Raw genomic sequence first — 18,817 nt, forward strand, 5'->3', positions numbered from 1 at the left:
ACATATATATATATATATATATATATACTAAGCAATAAAGGGTTTAGCAACGAATTGCCTTACCACATACCTTAGTATTACTTAAATTTTCCTCGAATGAGGCTTTTACATGCCGAAGACTACTTGGTGTAATTGATAATTATTCCAAATTAATTAATTTCACCCTTCATTATTACTATATATATATATATATATATATATATATATATATATATATATATGAAAGAAAGAGCGGAAGAAAAAGGAGGAAGGTAATACAAAGGTAGTTATATGTGAAAGAGTGAGAGTGATTAATTGAGTAAGTAATTATGGAGGAGTCCATTAGTGAAAGAGATTAAGGTGGGAACAAAGTTATGGGAAGCTAAGAGTTTATGACTGTTAGTGGGAAGTAGAGAAAAAAAAACAATGTGTGTCTAACCGAGAGAGAAAAAAACGCGAGGGAAACATGAATGAAAAAAAAATGAAAGGAAATAGTGTCTGTGTGTGAAAGAAAGTCTGTGTGTGAAAGACACACAAAGTTAGAAAGAGTCGGTAAGTGAGATTATATACTGAGAGAGATAAAGTGTGTGTGTGTTTAATAGACAGAAATGAGACATACACACACACACACACACAGACGACACAAAAATCTGCGACAGTAACTTTTCTTATGTTATTACTTTTGACAAAATAAATAAATAAAATTTTAAATCCAATAAGGGAACCTTTGTAGTCACACGACCTTTTAAAAATAGCAACTAAATCTCTCTCAAATGATCCATTTCGGATCTTTTCTACCAGTATACGAAGTTTCAAATTGTTTAGTTAAGTAGAAAATTCCGTCCTTCAAACGGAAAAGATCCATACTTTTGATTATAGATTGATCTTGGATGAATGCAAATTATAAATATCGAATTTTTTTTTTCATTTAGCTGGACCACAATGACGCAAAATACTTGCCGTCAGTTGCAGCCGGCCACGTGCAGTAGCAGTTGTTGCCGATGTGAACTTTCATTCTACCTTCATGTTATTGACAATAACAATAACCCCGGGTTAATCTCTATCGAGCAGCCTAGCGATGGAAGATGTTCGTGACCATCACGTCTTTTCTTGTATATCGAAGACTACACAGTCCAGCCAGTATAACCTTTTTAAAACGGACTATAGAGGCAAAACATTGCCGTATATATACTAGCAGTATCGCCCGGCGTTGCTCGGGTTCGTAAGGGAAATAACTATATAAGCATTTTTAGAGAGTTACTTCCCTTATATAATAGCAAAAAAAAGATGCATTAAAAATGGAAAAAAATTATGGTAAATTTTTTTTTTAATCGTAGACTTATCGTAGATTCGCGCTAATACCCAGAAGGGCTCGATATGAATCACGACTATAAGATACCCGCTTTTGGTTAAACTGCACCGCAAAATGTGGGAGTAGTTAGGAATCTAAATCGTAGGAGACAGAAACACAACTTCGCTTTTATATATAAAGATATATATATATATATATATATATATATACGTAAAAAGCACCCAATCCACTCACGGAGTGGTTGGCGTTAGGAAGGGCATCCAGCCGTAGAAACTCTGCCAGATTCAGACTGGAGCCTGGAGCGGCCCCTGGCTTCCCAGACCCGGTCGAACCGTCCAACCCGTGCTAGCGCGGAAAGCGGACGTTAAACGATGATGATGATGATGATGATGATATATAGCAATAAGAAAATGAAGGGGATCAATAGGTGGTTCATCAACTTTTAGACATTATATTATGTTAACTTATTTATTTATTTACTAAACTGATAATTACAATAATATACATATAACGTATTATGCTTTACATATAAGAAATAAAATATAGTAATATGTAAGGATACAAGTAATTATTATAAAATAACAAACATGAATATATATATATATATATATATAATATATATATATATATATATATATATATATATATAAAATGCTGCAATTTTTGCAACTTGTAATAAAGCCTGTCTTTGTATGAAACAATTGTACTAAAAACCAATCCATTCTTGTTGATTCTTTCTCGTATATATATATATATATATATATATATATATATATATATATATATACATATGGGATAGGGGTTGGGGCAAAATGAGGTGATTTTACTGCATTTTTGACTTTGAACCAAAATATATTTTTTACAAATGTTCACTACCTTACATCAGCTAAACCAATGATCTCCCCTAAATGCATTAAAAACATTATAACATGATCTGATCATCATTTCAGAAAATTATCGCCATTCTCTTTGCGCATATAAAAGAAAGATTTGGCTGGGGCAAAACGAGTAGACCAAGATAAATTTGCCACTTCAGTTCTTCAAAAAACAGACTCCTGCACACCAATATCTATCCTTAGACATCAGAAAGATCTGAAACGCAAAAAAAAATAAATAAAATAAAAATTAAATGAAAGAGGGTCAGGAGAAAATAGCATATGATACGGCATTAACGAACCTCAACTAAATAAAGAAAACAAAATATTCTCTGTAGCTTCTTCACATTTGCTAGAATGTCTTCTTCGTGAGATATTTTACACTCCATGTAGTTTAATTAGTCATTACTCATTTTACCCCAATATAGACCCTATTTTTTGAAACTTGAAAATGATCAAATCAGATATTAGTGTGGGAAAAAAAATTAACCTGGAATCCAACAAAAAAAAAGAACATTGATTGTTAGACACCAAAAATTATTCAAATATTTTATTAGCAACCTCAGTAACAATCAGGTCAAAAGTTGAGGTAAAATTTCTTGAAAAAAAAGAGAACCTTCCACCTGACTATGTTTTGGACTCTTTCAACTTCAGCAACAACAACGTTGACTAATTTTTACTCCTAAAGATTATGCAACAGTACAAAATGATTATACAATCTAATAATTTCAAATAGGGTTGGGAGAAAATAACGAGAAATCAGAAATTACTCATTTTATCCCAGTTACTAATTTTTCCTCCTCTTTACCCTATTATATATTGGGTTGTCTGGAAAGTTCGTGCCAACTTTTAAAGGAAAGAAAAAGGTCAATAAATACTTGCCATTACATTCTTAATCAACCAAATATGAACCACTTTGTTGCACAATGCATCTCCATCTTTCCTTTAACTTGGAAATACCCTCTTCCCAGAATTGAGGTGGTTTCATGGCAAAGAATTCATCAAGGTATCTTTTTATGTCATCCAAGGAATTGAAATTTTTACCATTAAGACTATCCTGCAGAGACCTGAATAAGTGGAAATCTGAAGGAGCAATATCTGGTGAATATGGAGGGTGGGGTAACACATCCCAACCGAGCTGCAGCAATTTTTGTCTGGTTCCCAAAGAAACATGCGGTCTTGCATTATCATGTTGTGAAACAACACCCTTCCTGTTGGCCAATTCTGGACGTTTCTCTTGAATTGCTGCTTTTAACTTGTCCAGTTGTGTGCAGTATTTCTCAGAATTAATTGTCTGGTTACTTGGGAGAAGCTCATAGTAAAGAATTCCTTTCCAATCCCACCAGACACAAAGCAAGACTTTTTTAGGGTGAAGACCCGCTTTTGGGGTGGCTAAGGGTGGTTCATGTCCCTTACTCCAGGATTGCATTCTCTGAACATTTCGGTAGATAATCCATTTCTCATCACCTGCCACAATTTGCTTTAAAAAAAGGCGCGTTTTCATTCCATCTATAAAGCGAATCACAGATGGAAATGTGATCCAAAAGGTTCTTTTCACTCAACTCATGTGGTACACAAACATCGTAGTGATTTGTATACCCAAGCTTTACCAGGTGTTCATGGCTGACGGATTTTGATAGGGTGAGGTTTTCTGCCAATTTCTCGGGTTGTGCAATGTGGGTTATTCTCAATTAATGACTTGATTTGGTCATCATCTGTAGTGGATGGTCTGCCTGATTGTTCTTTATCAATAAGGCTACAATCTCCAGCTCAGAAGTTTGCAAACCACTTCCGTATAGTTCTTTTGGATAAAGAAACATCACTGTAAACTGCGCATATTTCTTTGGTTGCTTGTGATATTAAATGAAACAAAAACACAATAGAGGAGAATAAAACATTCAGACAAATGGATGATACAAAGGCGGACAGGAAAAAACAACAATTAGAAGGACAGGCAAAAACAGACAGGTCATTCGTGGCCTACTTTCCTTAGTCAAGTTACCAGAAGTCCATACTGTTTTGGACAGTTACACTTGAGACAGTTCAATCTGGTTGCCCCATCAAAAAGTCTAAGCTAAGAGCATTAGATTTTTTTGTAAGAAAACTTGCGAATGTGTATGGCAGCAAAGGCAAAAAATAGAGAACATGATACACAATTACAAATACAAACAATAATAATATAACAGGTGTCTTTCAACTGAGAACGAATCAAATTGAGCTGGCAAGTGAAAGCCTAAAGGCAGGAACATAAGAGGTGGACATAAAAAGTGTTGGTGGTCAGCAGTCAGGCCAAGAATTAAAGATCATGGCTGGTTGGACACCGGTCATGTTTTGTTTACAATATATTGCTGGTTGAAGTGGACCTTGGCTATCGCTCTGGCAACCAGGTACTCATGACTGAGGATGAGTCAACCATCCCAAAACTGAGTCAGTCTCATGATCCTGTTGTCTGCTAGAGGGTAGTAGGAGTTCGCTTCCTCTGCTAGCAATATATAGAGTGTAGCACTGCACCGATAACCAGGTAGCAGAGGATTGCCTGGGTTAAACTAGTAGTAACATGGAACAGTCACTTTGAAGTGATTAACTTTACTTGTTAGTATAGTTACTACACTGATCTCTTCTTCAGATTTTACAACTAGCTATTTTACTTATATATATATATATTATATATATATATATATATATAGTTTAACCCCAGGCAATCCTCTGCTACCTGGTTATCGAAACAAACCGATAGAAATTTCTAAAAAATTTGTTATTACCGTATTGGTCCAATTTTGGAGTTAATTCATAAGGATTTTCTCCTCTTCAGCGGCAAATACGCGAGATATAAGTGAAATACTTACTCATACCCATGGAAAAAGCAAGCACTGAGTCCTGAGCAGACCTAAGTACCCCAAATATAACCAAAATAGAAAATCTTCGGCACATCTCGAGACACATGTGATTTGAACTAGAAACTTTCACAAAGTGAGAGAATCCGGAAGTGAACACTATTCAATTTATAAACTAATGTAGGATAAAATTTTTTTTGGGGAAAAAAATTTCATCACGAATTTTTTAGAAATTTCTATCGGTTTGTTTCGAGACACATAAATTATAATGGTTATTGACAATTTTTGTTTTTCGGCATATTTGGCATTAGAATTTTTCTTTTGTCCTTATCTTGTAAATTATTTATAAACTTAACCTTTAAATGTATTTTTTGATATGCTGGCCATTGATGAAATTTTTTTCCACGAAAAAAATTTTATCCTACATTAGTTTATAAATTGAATAGTGTTCACTTCCGGATTCTCTCACTTTGTGAAAGTTTCTAGTTCGAATCACATGTGTCTCGAGATGTGCCGAAGATTTTCTATTTTGGTTATATTTGGGGTACTTAGGTCTGCTCAGGACTCAGTGCTTGCTTTTTCCATGGGTATGAGTAAGTATTTCACTTATATCTCGCGTATTTGCCACTGAAGAGGAGAAAATTCTTATGAATTAACTCCGAAATTGGACCAATACAGTAATAACAAATTTTTTAGAAATTTCTATCGGTTTGTTTCGAGACACATAAATTATAATGGTTATTGACAATTTTTGTTTTTCGGCATATTTGGCATTAGAATTTTTCTTTTGCCCTTATCTTGTAAATTATTTATAAATTTAGCCTTTAAAGGTATTTTTTGATATGATGGCCATTGAGGAAATTTTTTTCCCCCGAAAAAAGTTTTATCCTACATTAGTTTATATATATATATATATATATATATATATATATATATATATATATATATATATATATAATATTAGGGAGTATAACTCCAAACTAACAGGGAAAAATTCAATTTAGTATTAACCCTTTTGATACCAATCTGTCTGAAATGGGCTCTGACTCTGAGTACAAATGTCTTGTTTTCATAAGTTTTGAATTAAAATCTTCCACCAAACCATAGCCACAATTTATGTTCCTAACACTAGCTGAGTGATAACTAAGTTATTTTATTAAACTCTTTGTTATATTTAAAGTAATTGAAGGAAATACAGAGCATCTCAAAATAAATACAGTAGCGAAAGAGTTAAATCAAATTTCACACTATAAATATATAACATATATAAATTAGAGAAAAACCGCTATTATGTCATTCAAACAATGATAGACATAAACCAAATCATAAAGAAAAAATAAAATATATTATAAAACAACTAAATCACAAAAACTACAAAAAATGAATAAACAATATATAATTAGTATATATATATATATATATATATATATATATATTGTGAAGTATATTTGCCACTTAAATGTGGCTAACCCTTAAGGGTGGATGCTACTGTAGCTTGTGGCCCCAGGAGGACACCCCCTCCAGCTGGCCATTGACACACTTTCTGTACCCTATCAGTATTTGCAAAGGGAAGCCATCCTTCCCATCTTCAACCAATTTCAAGACACTGAGCTCTACGACTGTGATGACAAATAACTGAGATATCTGGCACCTTGCTGTACTCAAGATGACGTATCCACTGCAGAAGAATTGATATCCTAAACCATCTTAGTTAATGCTCCCCTCTCAGTTGAAGGAGCTTTTGTTTTACAAATCACTTGGTGACCCTGTTGTTGCTGATGCCATGTAAAAAGCAGTAGTAATGAGGCCATGTAAAAAACACCCGATATATCTGTTAAGTAGTTGGTTTGGGAAGGGTTTTCAAACAAAGCCTGATGTAGTCCCTGGCCTTACCAGCTACTGTTAAACTGTCCAACTCATGGAAGCATGGAAAATGGATGTTAAATGATGAGGATGATATACATATATATATATATACATATACTTCTAAGTGTAAGCTATGGACACATAAGAGGAAGGCTAAATAGGAAGATAGTTTTTGTATGTGGCAGATGCTCAGGAGCAATAAACACTGAAAATGTTCAGAGAACAACTTCCGACACATTCCAGGAAGAAAAACTAGAAGTAGTTGATAGCTTCCATTACCTAGGTGACCAAGTCAGTAGCAGGGGTGGGTGTGCTGAAAGTGTAACTGCTAGAGTAAGAATAGTCTGGGCAAAGTTCAGAGAGCTCTTAGCTCTCCTGGTGACAAAAGGCCTCTCGCTCAGAGTAAAAGGTAGACTGTATGATGCATGTGTGCGAACAGCCATGCTACATGGCAGTGAAACATGGGCCATGACTGCTGAGGATATGCGTAAGCTTGCAAGAAATGAAGCCAGTATGCTCCGATGGATGTGTAATGTCAGTGTGCATACTCGACAGAGTGTAAGTACCTTGAGAGAAATGTTGAACCTAAGAAGCATCAGTTGTGGTGTGTAAGAGAGACGATTGCACTGGTATGGTCATGTGGTGAGAATGGATGAAGATAGTTGTGTGAAAAAGTGCCACACCCTAGCGGTTGAGGGAACCTGTGGAAGAGGTAGACCCAGGAAAACCTGGGATGAGGTGGTGAAGCACGACCTTCAAACATTAGGTTTCACCGAGACCTTTGGAAGTATGCTGTGCATGAGAAGACCCGGCAGGACAAGTGAGACCATAACCCGTGGCCTCTACCTGGGTTGTAGCCAGTCCACTTATGCATACCTTTCCTTCTTGGGACACAAAACTCTACTTGCGAAGACCTGTTGAGCCAAGTGAAATCGAAATCGATCAAAAATCAATGGAAATTGTAGTTGTGATACCAGTGCCGGTGGCACATAAAAGAGCCATCCGAACGTGGCGGTTGCCAGCGCCACCTCGACTGGCCTCCGTGCCGATGGCACGTAAAAAGCACCGACCGAGTGTGGCCATTGCCAGCCTCACCTGGCACCTGTGCCAGTGGCATGTAAAAAGCACCCACTACACTCACGGAGTGGTTGGCGTTAGGAAGGGCATCCAGCTGTAGAAACACTGCCAGATCAGGCTGGGCCTGGTGAAGCCTCCTGGCTCCCCAGACCCCAGTCCAACCCATGCTAGCATGGAAAGCAGACGTTAAACGATGATGATGATGATATATATATATATATGTATGTATGTATATATATACATATATATGTATCTCTTATTATAAAAGGCAGATTTTATCTGCCTCCCTTTGTCTCTTATAGAAATCTACAATATAGGATTTCTTCAATTACAATTTACCTGGCATTTTTAAGAGTAGAATGCATCGGGTCGTGCCAGGTCCAGTTTTTCAAATTTCAACCCCAATTAAGCAAAATTTAGAGAAAACTCACATTGTGGTGTCTAAGTCAAGTGCTTTTCTTAGTGTGGGCTACAGCACACGCACACGCACACACACACAAACGGAGCGAACTGTTTCACTGACGCTATCACCCTAATTTCTCCTCCTTTCTCTTTGCAAGTGTGCAACAATTAAAGTGAAAGTAATTAACTTTTTGTAGTGAGTGACTCTTTCACTCTGCATTCCCACTTCCTATTTACACACATAGACACGCAAATATATAAATAAAATTGTAAGCTAACGTGTGTGTGTGTACGTGTGTGTGAGTGTGTGTGCGTGTGTGTGTGCGCGCGTGTGTGTGTGTGTGTGCGTGTGTGTGTGTGCGTGTGTGTGAGTGTGTGACAGGAAAGTTTTTTAGGACGAATATAAGACCTAAAGTATATCCAAGTAGCAGAAAGATCGCCCAAAAGTGTATATAGATATTTAAATGTATTTATATATTTATCTGTACACAGATGTATGTATAATGTGTGTGTATATATTTCCATAGACGTAACCATTCACTCCACACAAAGTTTTTTAGGACGAAAATAAGATCTAAAGTTATCTCTAAGTAGCACAAAGATCGCCCAAAAGTGTATATAGATATATAAATGTATTTATATATTCATCTATGCACACATGTATGTATAACGTGTGTGTATATATTTCCATAGAGGTAACCATTCACTCTATACAAAGTTTTTTAGGACGAAAATAAGATCTAAGGTTATCTCTAAGAAACAGAAAGATCGCCCAAAAGTGTATATAGATATTTAAATGTATTTATATATTCATCTATACACACATGTATGTATAATGTGCGTGTATATATTTCCATAGAGGTAACCATTCAATCCATACAAAGTTTTTTAGGACGAAAATATTTATATATAAAAGAAAGGTTGTGTGTCTGTCTACTCCGATTTAGATTCCTAACTACTCCCACATTTTGCGATGCAGTTTAACCAAAAGCGGGTATCTTATAGTCGTGATTCATATCGAGCCCTTCTGTGTATTAGCGCGCGTCTACGATGAGTCTATGATTTTACAAATAATTTACCATCATTTTTTCCATTTTAATGCATATTTTTTTTAATAAAGGGAAGTAACTCTCAAACTTCACACCAATATGCGTGCTCATATGCGACGTAATATCACATCAGCAGCATTTCCTCACACCCTCCTTGCACTTGGCGAAGGCAAAATACCAGGGGATGAAAATGGTAATATTGCCATCGATTCCATTTGTACCATTGTTAAGACGCCTTCTGATCTCAGAGATGCAGTGTTCCCAGATCTACAAGCTAATTATCAGAATATGGATTGGATTGGCAAAAAGGCTACACTGGCCCCGAGGAATAAAACTGTTCACCATATTAATGATGAAATGCTAAAACTCATTCCTGGGGAAGTCTATGTATATCAGTCTATCGATACAACTCCTGACCCAGAGGACGTCATCAACTATCCAATAGAGGTACTCAATTCCTTTGAGCACCCCAGACTACCACCACACTTTCTCAAACTTAAAGTTGGTGCCCCTATAATGCTCATCAGAAATTTGGTTCCCCCAAAACAATGCAATGGCACACGTTTGATCGTTAAGTCCTTATCTCCCACCGTAAACTTATATCAATATTTGCCTGAATAATCATCATAATTCAGTGCAATCATTAACAGTACTTCCAAGCAATTCAGCCCCGAGCAACGCCGGGCAATTCTGCTAGTGTATATATAAATATATATATACAGACATGCATGCTCACACACACACACACACACATAAAATTATAATTTCGGGTATCTATTGGAAATAGGTGGAAATATATATATACACATACAACATACGATATACTTACATATACGAACGTGTGCGTACGTGCATATATATGTATCTATACGTTCGTATATGTAAGTATAACGTGTGTTGTATATATATATAAATATATATATATTGTTGATTGCCAGTTTGACTCTATGGGACTTAAAGTTTTGTAGGTTCGTAGGACGAACCTATCTCGACAGGTATCTTGAAATACTTGATGAAATTAGTTCGTTGTAAGGGTGGGCATACAAATATAAATCCAAAAAGAACTAACCATATGCTCTGAGCCCAAAGATTGCTTGGAGACATAAAGTGTGTTATATAAATCTGCGTAATCTCAGTAGGTCTTATGTATGTATGTATGCATATATTTATATATAATCATGCGTGTATGCGCATATCGCTGTAAATATGTTGTTATAGTACAGGGGAGGTAACTCTGGTAAATTTATTGATCCACTGAAATAAGAACTGATCTAACTGGTTGAACCACTTGTTAAGTGATGCTTTACGATGGCAGTTCTATGAATTAACAAAAATAAATAAAAAATATGTTTACAAGTGTCATGTGTAGTCGAGAGATTTGCTTTGCACCATGTGTTTCTTGATCCGAGCCCTGTAAGTATGTTTAATACTAAAAAGTTTTATCATGAAAAAGCACATAGATGCAATAAGTCTTTCTTATGAAATGATTTATTAATTAGTAGATAATGGATTTTTTTAAAGCGGTGTTTAAGACATTGGGTACAGGGCAGGATTAAGACCTATCGAGGCCCTAAGCACTTGAAAGATATTGATGCCCCCATAAAAGATTATGTAATTCAAAATATAAACAATAACAGATCATAAAATAAATTTTCATTTTTCAAAACGAAACAAACAGTAAGAGGGATAATAATGTTTATTTTTGTACACTTCCGCTTTCCTTAAATCCTTAAAAATGTTTTAGCCCGAAGGCCGCGGCCATGCTGGGGCGAAAAGTTTCCTCCTACTTTTTTGAATGGCAAAGTCTTTGACCAGATCCTCAACATTAATCTTAGGTAACACATCTGAATCTATACTTAATAGAGGTAAAGGCACCCCGAATTTAGCAAGTTTAAATTGATTTCTTTTGTGCCGTAAGCCATTTACCATTTCTGTGGTGCGCTCTCCTTCCCTTGATGCCCTAAGCACGTGCTTATCTTGCTTAATGGTTAATCCAGCGCTGATGGAGTATGACGGATTTTAAAGACAATTTAGGTCCCCAATTAGGATGCACATTTATACTTTGCCGCACAAGCAGCTCGCTTTGCAACCAGTTAGTTTCGGGTTCAGCTTCACTGCAAGACACCTTGAACAAGTGTCTTCCTCGCTAGTTCGAACCAAATAATGCCTTGGTAAGGAATTTAGATGACGGGAACAGTGTGGAAGCTCGCCATATACGCACACACACACATATATATTATATATATATATGTGCTTATTAAAGCTGCAAAATTATCATAAGATTGTTACTCAGAGTTTAACGCTCGCGTTCGTCGGACAGTTGTGACGAGTTTTCATCACAACTATCTGGCGAACGGAAACGGGATCTTTTCGGTTTGAACGGCAGTTTTTCTAGCGGTGTCATATGAAATTGTCACCCATAATTACGACCCTAGTTTCAATCTATTGCATTTCAATCTGTTTTAGGGTTGGTTAGAGTTAGGGGTGGGGGAAGGGTATCTTTTTTCCTTGACAAATATAAATAAACCCAATCTGTTTCTTAAACGAGGGACATATTCATACGGCACAGAATGTTTTTTTTTTTACCTCAATAGACGTATTTAATAGGTTGAATTTGCAGAAATTGAAGAAAAGAAACAACAAATATCTTACAAACTATAGAATTTTCTCGTTAAACCAAAAGAAAAAGATGTTTTATAAACACATTCTACCAGTATACGAAGTTAAACATTTTTTAGTTACCTAGAAATTATGTTAAAAACTGCCGTTCAAACCGAAAAGATCCCGGAAACGTGAAACTCTGAGTAACAGCCTTGTGATAATTTTGCAGCTTTAATAAAACCAGATTATTCTACGAAACGTAGAGAGTAATAATAGAGTAAATAGAGAACTATAAAGTACTTTTTTTTCCATGTGTTCACCTGTGAGTGTGTGTGTGCCTGTTCGTAGGCGCAGGACTTGCTGTGTGGTAAGAATCTTGCTTTACAACCACATGGTTCCAAGTTCAGTCCCAACGTGGCACCTTGGGCAAGTGTCTTCTCCTATAGCTTCTGGCCGGCCAAAGTCTTGTGAGTGGATTTAGTTGACGGAAACTGAAAGAAACACGTCGTTCTCTCTCTCTCTATATATATATATGTATACAGTGGCGGACTGGCCAGATTGTCAGCCCTGCGCCATTAGAATCCATATATGGGGGCCCATCCCCTCAAGTTTGAGAATTTTTTATTCTCTCGTGGAAGAATGCATTATTTCAGCCTGGCTGTATTTTATAGACAGTTGAAAAGAATACTTTTAACACACACACAAAAATAGCATTGTAGTTTGGGGGTGGACCCTCTTAGTCTCTTGGCAACCAATATTTTTAGACCCAGTCCGCCACTGTATGTATTTGTATGCCTCTGTTTGCCCCCCCCCCATCATAGCTTGACAACTAATGTTGGTGTGCTACGTCTCCTTAATTTAATGGTTCGGCAAAATATAGCAATAGAATAAATACTAGACTTACAAAGAATAAGTCTTGGGATCGATTTGTTCGACTAAAGGCGGCATTCCAGCATGGCCGCAGTCAAATGACTCAAACAACTAAAAGAATAAAAGAAGGCGGTGCCCCAGCATGGCCACAGCTCATTAGCTGAAACTAGAAAAATCAAAAAAATCAAAATCATATATATATATATATATATATATATATATATATATATATATACATATATATATATATATTGTCTATGTGTGTTTGTCCCCCTCCCACCGCTTGGTTAATTTTCGTCCCCATAAGTTAGCAGTTCAGCAAAAAGAACCGATAGAAGAAGTCCAGAATTTGTTCGACTAAAAACCCTTCAAGGCAGTGCTCCATCGTAGCACAGCCCAAGGACTGCAACAAGTAAAAGAAATATATACAGGGACTTAGGATAAGGATAGTTACGATTTTCTTGCTATTCTATCTATTCAACCATCCAAAGCAAGGCCTTTCAACCAACAAACAACCTCTAGCCACAGATATATCGGCTAGTTTTTGAATAGCTTCCACATTTAAAGGACAGGGGCAATATGGCCGAATAGCTGAGAAGTTTGCATCGTAATCACGAGGTGCCGGGTTCGATTCCACTTTGTGCAGTATCTTGGGCAAATATCAATTTCTATAGCTTCAGTTGACCCCTACCGTGTAAGTAAAAAAAAAAAGGTACCTTCACGAGTCATACCGATTCAAAAGGGCCCGTTTCCGGGGTTCATGACGTATATATTCCTCACCTGGACGGGATACCGGTCCGTTTCAGAATTACTCAATTTTGATGGCTCGGAGTGGACTGGAGCAACGTGAAATTATGTGTTTTGCTCAACACAACGCGTCACAAAAAGCTATCACTTCAAGGGATACCAGCAATTATATTTGTTGTCAACGCAATAGGTCAAAGCTTCTATGGCGGCAGTATGGCAATAGGAAACTGTATATTGGGAGTTGGCCCTTAAAAGGGCCGTTCTTGAGAAGATGAGTAGACGCATAGCTTTCTATTTACTGCTTGTGTATTTGGTAACAGCTTTGGTACCCTCAGAGATATAAATGCAAATTTTCAGAAAAATGGAAAGTTACCGGCAAATGAGACAAGAGCTCAACTTGATTACGTATTCTAAACCGAAAGCGCATCACTAATGTAATGGAACTTGCGAAGTTAATTCTGATAAATGAATCGTATGTTAAAGTTCGCCTCAGTCTAAGTTCCGAATGAATTTAAAATCAACGACATTCTCCAAAATGGCTTGAGTAACAATGAGGGAATACGCAATCAGTACATCAAGGTGAAGAAAAAAAAAAACAGATTTAAAGTGCTTGAAACAAGCTCTCCTAATACTACAGCAAATAATGATGCAGCCAGAGCTGTCTTAGCTGTATTATGGATCCCCGTGCAAGTCAAGGCACCGGGCCACGTGGTATGTATTTATTAGCAGCAATCTACAGCATACATAGATCAGAATTGGGTCCCTAGTCCGTGAGGCCCTCGGGCAGCTGCCGACAGCACAGGATACAGCAACAGCTGCATTCCACCCAAATCTCAAATTAAGATCATCTCAGGAATCTTAGGCGGCCATTGACACATGAAAATATCAATAAAGCAACTCCTTGAAACCTTCACTAAGAAAAAAAAACTTCAGCAAATCTGAAAGGGCACAAAGAGTTCATAGATAAATACGAACAGGAGCAGGAAAAAACCGCGTTCAAAGTAACTATGAGCATCGCAAAGTGTTAATGAAATCGGTGACAAAGGAAAAGCCTCAAGCCAGAAGAGTCGGCTCAGCCAACGACAGGACCACTTTCAAAATCTAAATTGAATATCCATTTGAATTCTAGCAAATTTTCACCACCTCTATTATGCTATCTTAACTATGCCTATCACACTTCAATATAGCAGAACAGTTTTACCTTTATAAAACCCAGAATTTCCAGGTACCTAACCTCTACAATATATTTAGATTATGAACCTTGCAGTGGCGTATTGTAGTTGCTGTATTGGGTGTACTGCCTCCAAATTTCAAGTAGGAGTATAAAAGTTTTCCATTAAGATTTGATTAAATTAATGAGTAAGGTTAATATTTATAAGGAATTTGCCATTTTCGATTGGTGTACAGCACACACTCGGAATCTACGCTCCAAGTTAGATACCATTTCAGGAACCACCGCCCTACGTTAAATATGCAAAATGTCATATTCTATGCTCTATCACCTAAGGGCTTAGAAGCTTGATAAAACTAGCGCATGTACCGCCCCAAAACATTTGTTTATATTTATTTGAAAAGTTTTCTAATGGCAGAACCTCTGATCCTTTTTGCCCCCATCTCCCGAGACCTGATGCAAGTTACGTCTAAATTGTTGCAGATCAACACCTGCAGGGAAAAAACATAAGCGGAGGGGCGATTCCAAGAGGCCGATGCTCTATGAATGAAGGATTGACCATAGTAGTTAGTGCGAGGAAAGAGTTGTTGGATGCACAAAGAGTTCAAGAGAGACGAGAGAATCGGGTGGGGTTATAAAATCGGATCATGTGTAGAGGCCATTTATATTAGCGACAGAAAAGACAGTACGCCATTGGTCCCATTCTGGATGCAACCCAGGGTGTTGTTTCTGAAAGAACTTAGATTAGCTGTAAGTTTCGTAATGAAAAAAGGTTAGCGAGAGGTGTTTATTAATTGAATTTGTTCATCATTTTTTACCCCTCTTAAGTAAAAACTAAGCCTTTCCTGCTACAATGCTTGGCAAAGAGCATTTGAATAACCCATTTAAAGTATTTTCTGCTCAATAATTTTACAGGACAGGGCGTGAAGCTTTGTATCAAAACTTGAGCGTTTGGCGGGTTCAGCTCTCAAATCTGAAAAGGATTTCTTCCATGCAGTAATTGAAACTTTGTTACTATAGTTTCTTCACCAGAAAGCTGGAAACTATGCTAGCTGGCAACGAAATTAGGAATACTAGGTGAGAAAAAAAGATTTTATTAAATAGTTGGAGAGATAACTTTTGACAAAATTTAGTTGGCCCTTAAAAGGGCCGTTCTTGAGAAGATGAGTAGAAGCATAGCTTTCTATTTACTGCTTGTGTATTTGGTAACAGCTTTGGTACCCTCAGAGACAGCGTGTTTGGCTAATTCACCAGGAAGGAGAAGACGGACAGCAGTCTGTACTTCACGGCTACTGATGGTCGAACGCTTGTTGTAGTGAGCCAAACGGCTGGACTCAGAAGCTATTCTTTCGAATAAATCGTTCACAAAACTGTTCATGATAGACATGGCTTTGCTGGAAACTCCAGTGTCGGGATGAACCTGCTTCAACACTTTGTAGATGTAGATGGAATAGCTTTCCTTTCTCTTCCTCTTCTTTTTCTTATCTCCAGAACGCGCAGGCTTAGCCTTAGCTGCCTTCTTTGCTCCCTTCGATGGTGCTGCAGCAGGCGGCATAATTATTGGTAGTGAAAAATCAACTGTTACGAACATCGAGAAGCAATTCTATTTATAGTCGGCAGGTAGGCTCACCAGCACAATGTCTCTCAACATTTTAGCCTTTCAATTTCATTGGTGGAAATTGGAGGTTTTCTAAATCACGTGATCGCATCATACAAAATTTCCCTATCATCTGGAGCCTCTTACTGGAATATATAATGGTAGTTTTTTTTTTTTACTTCAGTCTCTCCATATTCATGTTAAAGAGAAAGGTGTTACATTTCCGGGCTTCAGATTTTTTTGTCGTTCGTCTCCAGTGCCCAACGTAAATGATGCCTGTACTTCTGGCTATTGTTATAGAATATTTTTGCAGTAAATGCTGTCAGAGACAAAAAGATGTCGAAAACGGTACTACTAGCGAACAGTGGTCCCGGTGCGCGCTCACGCGCAGTCGCCTAGTTGCGCATCCGCGCTAGCTAGTCGTAAGTAGTCGATCCTACAACGACTACCTAGCAAAGTAAATAAAACACAAAATAATTTTTTTACACAAACTAAATAATTTTTGTTAAACATAGTAAATAAAACACAAAGTAAATAACACAAAAACACAAAGTAAGGATCGACTAGTCATGACTAGCTGGCGCGGATGCGCGAGTACGCGCACCGGGACTACTGGTCTCAAGTAGTACCACATAAGAAGTATAAGAAGAAAGTAACATAAAATACAAGGGATGCGGTTTCAGGAGAGAACATCTTTGTTATTCTAATCGGCGGAGGTGTTGAATATACATCTCCTGTTCGCTTTTGTAGATGTAGAAGGAATAGCTTTCCTTTTCTTTTTCTCCCTACTTCGACACCCGGTCACAAAAATGAAAAAAATATATATATAGTGTAATAGGTGTAAAACATGTAGTAAACGAGTATGAGGACTCGGGACATTCCTGATGTGAATTTTCCGAGTCTTTTCGTCAGAGCGCATTTTTCTTTTCATATTCGTTTACTACATGTTTTCCAAAATTCTAATTTTTTGAAAAGATTTCCCACCCCGCGCTCATCCACGCCAATATTCCGGATGTTTTAAAATCCGTTCGCCCTTTTGCGCATGAAGCCTGGAAATAGTCTCTCCACATGTTAGAAATAACAGCCAAATCTCAGGCGTCGAACATGCACCTCCAACCACTATTTCCTTTTTCATCATGTTTACATATTTTCTGAACATTTCCAAAATTCCAATTCTTAAGCATACGAAACTGTATTCAATCGAAAATAAGTTAAATAAAATATTAGAACACAAGAGACTTTCAATATACATATTTTCGAAATTCTAACATAAAATGGAAAGCATTTACTGCAAGAAATGTGATTTACAAATGTAAAACTTAAAAAGGAAAACTGAAATTAAGACATACTAATACTCTCCACGTTTCATGAATGACTTGTGGGTGATTCTGCTGTTATTACTGGCATGTCGGTCGACCATATTGAGATCTGATCAGGGTTCGTCATAGGAAGGGCACACCGCCCCATAGGCGGGCGGTCTTTCGCTAAAGCTAGAAATAACAGCCAAATCCGAGTTTTTTTTTTTAATTACACATTGAGAAAAATGGAAATAACAGTTGTGAAAAAAATTTTTGTTTCCAAAATTGCAGTTCTTGAATATACAAAAGTATATTCAACGGAATTAAATAAGTAAAATAATGATTAAAAGTGAAATTAAGATCTCTGAGGTTGACAAAAACAAAAATGCTTGTAAAATGTTTTTTAGTTTTTTTAAATCTCAAGGTACTTTTTGGTTATCTCACATCCATTAAAAAATTGGGTTATCTCCCCACTAAAAAATTGAGTTAATGTGACAAGAGATTGGATTAAAAGAGATCCTTTTGATTCAGTACTTCAACATATTGGTGACGTTTGCCCTCCTCAATAGGCATGGTATAAATTGTTATAAAAATGTTATCAGGTTCAACAAGATGTTTAATTTTTTCAGTTTTCATGTTTATTAATCTTTTCAGTTTTGTATGATTTGTTATAAAAATATCAGATTCAATAAGATGTTTCACTTGTTTTTTCTCGTTTTATTGAGGGTTAAACATTTTTTTAAAGATGAGGGAGATAACCATACCGCTATTTCTCATAAAACTTGGGGAGATAACCCAATTTTTTAATGGGGGTGAGATAACCAAAAAGTACCAATCCTAATTCTTAAATATACAAAAATATATTCAATCGAAAACGAATAAGTAAAATAGAATATCAGAACACAAGAGACTTCAAAGCTCAATGTACATGTTTTCTGATTTCTAACATAAAAAGGAAAGCATTTACCTTGTTTTTACAAATAAAAAACTTAGAAGTGACGAAAAGTGAATAATTTGATTGTCCAATTCTGTCTCATGAAGCAGTTCACGTATATATCTGCGACGTGTTTCCTGAATATGTAGAAGTACACCCTAGCCCACCATCTCATATGCTTTTTAAAACTTGGTACTTTATTCTA

The 18,817-nt window shown here is 36.7% G+C and overlaps 1 protein-coding gene across 1 annotated transcript; it reads right to left on the reverse strand.

Annotated features, from left to right (window-relative positions):
- Positions 1–15,893: 15,893 nt before the first annotated feature.
- Positions 15,894–16,338, reverse strand: LOC115217160 (histone H2B, gonadal-like). Its single transcript, XM_029786781.2, has one exon. It carries the CDS (start codon positions 16,336–16,338, stop codon positions 15,967–15,969), a length of 372 nt encoding a protein of 123 aa, XP_029642641.1. The 3' UTR covers positions 15,894–15,966.
- Between the last annotated feature and the right edge of the window lie 2,479 nt (positions 16,339–18,817).

The sequence above is a fragment of the Octopus sinensis genome, linkage group LG11 (genome assembly GCF_006345805.1).
Source record: "Octopus sinensis linkage group LG11, ASM634580v1, whole genome shotgun sequence".
NCBI lineage: Eukaryota > Metazoa > Mollusca > Cephalopoda > Octopoda > Octopodidae > Octopus > Octopus sinensis.

Bases quoted from the DNA above. Each gene is read 5' to 3' on its own strand.
- LOC115217160 (XM_029786781.2), bottom strand. From the start codon at position 16,338: ATGCCGCCTGCTGCAGCACCATCGAAGGGAGCAAAGAAGGCAGCTAAG.